The 6,345-nt window shown below is 40.0% G+C and overlaps 1 protein-coding gene across 1 annotated transcript in view; it reads left to right on the forward strand.

Annotated features, from left to right (window-relative positions):
• Nucleotides 1–4,665, forward strand: part of Kif11 (kinesin family member 11) — a 43,980-nt gene extending 39,315 nt beyond the window's left edge. Inside the window, exons 21-22 of the mRNA XM_050160411.1 lie at nt 884–1,000; nt 3,727–4,665. Of these exons, the coding sequence (XP_050016368.1) occupies nt 884–1,000; nt 3,727–3,858 (249 nt within the window). The 3' untranslated portion in view covers nt 3,859–4,665. The remainder of the gene's footprint in view (nt 1–883; nt 1,001–3,726) is intronic.
• The last annotated feature ends 1,680 nt before the right edge of the window (nt 4,666–6,345 follow it).

Below are 6,345 nucleotides of genomic sequence, written 5' to 3' on the forward strand. Positions count from 1 at the left end.
TTTAATAACCCTGTGGGAGGGGTACCACTGTAGTACATCTTATGAATGAATAAACAGAATTCTTTTGTCTCAGGTTACAAAAATGAAGCTGCAATTAGAAGCAAGGCAATCAAACTTACAATTTGCGTTCTACAGTTAATAGCAAGTATAGAAAAGTTAAGAAAGTAGAGATTATCTTTATTTTATTTTTTTTTTATATATTTATTATGTATACAATATTCTGTCTGTGTGTATGTCTGCAGGCCAGAAGAGGGCACCAGACCTCATTACAGATGGTTGTGAGCCACCATGTGGTTGCCGGGAATTGAACTCAGGACCTTCAAAAGAGCAGGCGATGCTCTTAACCGCTGAGCCATCTCTCCAGCCCCGAGATTATCTTTAATAAATAAATAAAAAATTAAAAAAATTTAAAAAAAAGAATATAATATAAGGGCACACCAAAAGTTTAATAAAATTATTATTTGTAAAAAAAAAAGTAGAGATTAAGCACAAGCTAATACATTATATTTTATAGATTTTCTGCTATTTATTAATGTTCAACTTCTATATAATGCATACGAAATCATTTAAAGAAGAAAATGCTGTTATGGTATTTCGTATTTTTGAGACCGGGCTTCTCTGTGTAGCCCTGGCTGTCCTGGAACTCTTTGTAGATTTACCTGCCTCTACATGCCAGAATTAAAGACATGTGCCACCACCGCCTGGCTTACATGATGATTTTTGGTTTTCCGTTGGTTGTCCTGGAACTTCTGCCTCAAATTTGCAGCAGTCCTCTTGCCTCTGCCTTCTGAGTGCTGGGTATAAAGCATATCCCAGTCGTATCCTACTCTGTGTGATGATCCAGCGTCATGGAATTGCCTGCTCATCCTGCTTCTTATTTTAGGACATGGATGAAGAGGAGGAGGTTCTGGAACAATGTACTGAAGAACTTTTAAGTCAAGAGACATTTGTACATACCAGTGTGGGTTCCTCTGTAACTGGTGGTGTTCCATTTTTCCAGGTATTTGATAATGTGTTTCATGCATCCTTCCTCATCTGCTGTCCCTCACATGGTTTTCCTATTTAGTATAAAGATATACACCTGATGTCCCCACACTTGTGAGGCTAAGGAGGAGCTAGCCTAGGCTAACAAAGCAAGACCTGTCTTTAAAAACAAAACATAAAGCAGTAACAAAAAAACCAATATTCTTGTTAGTACAACAACAAAAAATTTAGTCATTCCCTTCAAATGGCTTGATAATTTTTATTTAAATTGTGTACACAGACTTATATTAATGAAGGAATCTTCTAGAGAATACATAAAGGTAAAATTTAATTTCAATAGATGAAGTTATAGAGATGTCAGCAAGTAATCTGGCTGTTATTTTCATCTCATTTCTGCCTCTTACTGTAGAGCAGTTATTTCTCTTACTTATACCTTGACCCAGTAGGTCCTGGTATCCATCTCTGTCCATTACACTTTGAAGGTTAAAGGATTTAAACATTTGGGACTATAAATTGTATTAGTGGTTTATCCTGCCCACTGGAGGCTCTTCTCTTATTAATTAGGCTTAGGTTTCCCAAGCCTCTCTGATGCCGTACAATTAAATTCTCTGACAGATTCTATGTCCACCTCCTTGTTTGCTTTTGAAACAGTCTTTCTGTAGAATAGCTAGCCTAGAATTTAGCATCCTCGGCTGTAGCTTTCCATGTGCTGGGGCTACAGATGTATGACATCATGCTCCTCTAACAGTTAGAGGTGAGCCATTCAAAACTGCCTGGTACAGGTGAGGTGTCACACACCTGTGATCATAGCACTTGGGAAACAGAAACAGTTATCTGAGTTCAAGGCCAGCCAGCATCACACAGTGAGACCCTGTCTCCAAACAAACTCCCCTCAAAAACTGCTTGGCATCTTTCCCTGTATTTTGAAGATATGAGCATAGATAAAGTAAAAATTTCCTTATGCAAGACATGTAATATTGAATTACATTTGAAATGAGTGTGTGTTTTGACTTTTCATTGCAGGGTTTCATTGTGTTGTGTAGCCCTGGTCATCCTGGATATCACTCTGTAGACCAGGCTGGCCTCTGTCCCTGAGCACTGGAATTAAAGACGTACACCACCACCACCTGGCTGTATATTATTTTTACATTATATATAAATGCATTTATATTGCATTTATTTATTTATTTGTTCTTTTGAGGTAGGGTTTTTCTGCATAGTCTGGCTGACCTTGAACTTGCTCTGTAGACCAGGTTGGCCTCCATCTCAGAGATCCACCTGCCTCTGCTTCCTGAGTGCTAAAGGTATGCACCATTACCACCCAGCTGCATTTCCTTAAATCCTTTATGTATCTCAAGGCAGTTTCTCCCCACTATTCTTTTAATCTTTGTTTTTGGCCTGGTTTTGCTAGTCAGTCATACCACTGATCGGTACTGACAGCCCAGTTCTTTATTATTGTTTGTGGCTTTTTATTTCTTTTGGTGCTATGGTTAGAATTCGGGGCCTTAATACATGTCAAGTAATTGAGTTACATCTCTAGAGTCTAAAACGTTATAAAAAGTTGGTTTGTGATTTGTCTCAGCATTTATAATTGAGTATGCAGCATTTTAATTTTTTTCCTGAAGTAGGGAGCTTCCAGAGGTATAGAGTCCCCAAATGCATAGTATGAATCAGTCTCACTCCCTCCCTCCCTCCCTCCCTCCCTCCCTCCCACCCACCCACCCCCACACCAAAAAAACCTCTGAGTAGCCCTGGCTGTTCTGGAACTCTTTGTAGATCAGACTGTCCTCGAACTCAATGATCAGCCTGCCTTTGCCTCCTAAATTCTGGGATTAAAGGCGTGTGCCACCACCACCTAGTGTGAGACACATTTGCAGTGGAGGATCAATGGACCAATGGAAGTGTTTCATAGTTGCTCGTGCTAGCTTTTCTGCTTAGAGTAGAATGGTCTTTTCTTCATGGTGACAAATCTTCCTCTCTCTAAGCAGCACTGTTGACAGTCTAATCTGGGAAATTCCATGTTGTGGCCGATGGTCCTGGAGTTTGAACACTTTCATCCAAGGCCAGTCCTCACCAGAGCTAGGAGCACTTGTTTGTACTGTCTTAAAATGTCTCAGTACATTGGCCTATGTCCGCTAGGGGGCAGAATCACTTGCTGTTGAGAAGCAATGTTGCAAAGGAAAGTTTACAATTACATTTTAGAAAATGATACCAAAAAGAAGTATTCCTTGCCAGTGGTGGTAGCACAGGCCTTTATCCCAGCATTCGGGAAGCAGAGGCAGGCCAGCCTGGTCTACAGAGTGAGTTTCAGGATAGTTAGGGCTACACAGAGAAACCCTGTCTTAGGAAAACAAAAAAAACTACTTCTTTCTATTTCCATTACTAGTAAAATAAAAAAGGCTGTACTTGGCTTTTTTTTTTTTGCTCAAATTTGTGCTGGCCAGGCAATGGTGGTGCACGTCTTTAATCCCAGCACTCAGGAGGCAGAGACAGACTGATCTCTGTGAGCCTGGTCTACATGAGCTAGTTCCAGGACAGGCTCCAAGACTACAGAGAAACCTTGTCTCGAAAAACCAAAAACAAACAACCCGCCCAAAAAAAAATTTGTGCCGATCCTTTGCCTTTTGTGGTTTTCTTATTTAAACTTTTGCCTGTAATATATAAAACTTGGAAATAAAAACGTTACAACGTCTAGCAAAATGTTACATTATTATGACTTTGTTTTTCCTCTTAAACCCACAGCATAAAAAGCCACATGGAAAGGACAAAGAAAACAGAGGCCTTAACCCAGTGGAGAAGTCTAAAGTGGAAGAGACCTCAGAGCATTCTGTATCAAAAAGCAGACTGCCACTTCGACCCTCAATAAATCTCTGAGGGTTAAGGTTTTCTTTGTAAAGAAATGAAAGCCGAAACCCCACAGTTTGAACTTGTGTACAGATTATAGTGGGATAGACTGTCACAGTAAATGTAGGTGACTTGGAAGTCCTTTTTTTTTATCACCCTTGTAGTTCAAGTATGTAGTAAATTGGGTTTCATTTGGGATTTACATTGAATATGTGTTTCTAGATCATTATATAAAGTAGCTCTTTTTCCTTTTTTTTTCTTGTATATTATTAAATACCAAATATATGGAAATTGTTGTTCCAGGCCTGGGCTTTAATAGATGAATGCCATATCCCTTCCTGTCCTGCTAGGGCTGCATTCAGTCTGTATTTCCTTACCTCTAACCTGCCTTTTTTGTTGTCTTCTCAGCTCCCTTCTCCCTGTTCCTATCACTAAACCATTTGTGACCCGCAGAAAGGTTTGTTATGAGAAGCCCAGGGCTTCCCTAGAAATCTTATGTGTTAGTGATTACCTCTACAATCATTGCCAATAATAAATCTGACCCTGGAAGTACCCTTCTTTCAGCACTTTCGTTTGTTCCTCCTTTGATATGCAAGCATCTCATTCCTTCAGCAGCTCTCGCACACGGCTTCACAGTTCACCAGCAGCCTGGAGAGTCAGCTGCTGTCACGGGAGTCCTGTGGAGAGCTCCATCCATCAGAGATCCCATTCTGAGGCCTGTGTCTTAGAAATGACAAAACTTTTTTAGACTTCCAATTATGACTACAACTTCTATTTTGTTTATCTTTTAAAACTTTATTCTTTGTATATAATAAAATGTGTATATACATTCACTCAGTTGGAATCTTAACCTTCTGACTACTGTTTCTGGAGGTTGGCCTTTCCGGATGAAGAACCAGAGCATTTACCTTGAAGGAATGAATGAGCAGATGCCGAGAGTAAATGTGCTCACATTGAGTTCAGTGTTGTGGACATTTTAAAGTGATGTAACTTCTTATACTTGAGACAGTCTCATTGGGTAGCTCAGCCTGGCATATATTCACTATGCAGCCCAAGCTACTATCCTAGAACCCAGGACAGTCTTTTATAATCTTTCCAAGGGCCTGGCTTTAGAGATTTGACTTTGTAACTAAGAACTAAACCTTAATAGGAAATTAGAAAATATGCTACTTCAAGAAATTAAATTTCCTGCCTGGCAGTGGTGGTGCACACCTTTAATCCCAGCACTCAGGAGGCAGAGGCAGGCAGATCTCTGAGTTTGAGGCCAGCCTGGTCTACAGAACAGAGTGAGTTCCAGGATACACTCCAAAGCTACACAGAGAAACCCAGTCTTGAAGAACAAAAAAGAAAAAAAAAAAAAAGACAAAGAAAGAAATTAAACTTCCTTGTGCCATCACTTTTGCCCATTATAGAGATAGAAATGTTATTTTAAAAAAAAATGGATAAATTTCTCTGCAAACAAATGTCAATCTAATCTGTGGATATTGCTAATATGTTCTTGCTAAATCTATAATTGGTAAATTGGTTTTTTTATATTAAATTATTTTTTAAGTTCTTTTTGTGTATGGATGTTCTGCCTGCCTGTATATCTGCTCCACTTTCATGCTTGGTGTGCTTGGAGGCCAAAGAGGCCATAAGATCCCCTGGAACCGGAGTTAGGACAATTGTGGGCCACCGTGTGCACAGCCAGAATTCTTGACCTCTGAGCCATCTCTCTAGCCCTAGAATTTGTTTCCTTTACTTGCTGGCCCATAAGTTCTTATTTGGCAGTGATATTTATAGATGTAGCCAGGAGGCATTAAAACTCCTAAAGCAAGCTTCTATATAGGTACCATCGAGGAAAAAACAGGCTTTCCTCAGTGTACTCCAAGGACATACACCTGCATGATCAGTAAGGAAGCGGCTCACCCTACACAACTGAAGCACAGCTTATGTCGTTGTTTCTTAATCGTTGTAAAGTTCTCTGGGCATGGCAGTACAACTAACTGCCAGACAAGCAAATAAATATCAAAATTAATACTGGAGCCATAACTTAGCTCTACAAACCTCCATATGAAGTGTCAGGCACTCAAATAACCAAGAGCAATATCATCTAAAATGGGAGAGTTGCATGGCATAGTGACAGTGGTTCTTAATTTTAAAGTTACCTGGGCTACATAGTAAAACCCTGTCAAAAGCAAGCAAACAAGAATGTATTAGTAGATAACTTCAAGGGCTTGAGAAAATAAAGTGGAAGATTTAGCACTTTGTCCAAACTCTGGAAACGGTCAACGATTTATAGCCACCATACATGCGCTGAATCAGGGCAGACCGAAGCAGTAATTTACCTGGCCTTTTCCCGTTCCATCTTGAGGAGTCTACAACAGTTGTGAAGTTGCAGCCCCAGGACCTAGGGAAATGGCTCCTCTGTTAAGGTGGCTGCTCAAGATTTCAGCATGAAGATTTGAGTTTGGATCTTTAGCACCTACCCCAAAACCAAGCAGGGCCTAGCAACAGGCAGGGTAGCCCCAGAGATGG

This window comes from Alexandromys fortis, unplaced genomic scaffold (assembly GCF_014885135.2).
Source record: "Alexandromys fortis isolate MF-2015 unplaced genomic scaffold, M_Fortis_MF-2015_v1.1 scaffold_10, whole genome shotgun sequence".
In the NCBI taxonomy this organism is placed as follows: Eukaryota; Metazoa; Chordata; class Mammalia; order Rodentia; family Cricetidae; genus Alexandromys; species Alexandromys fortis.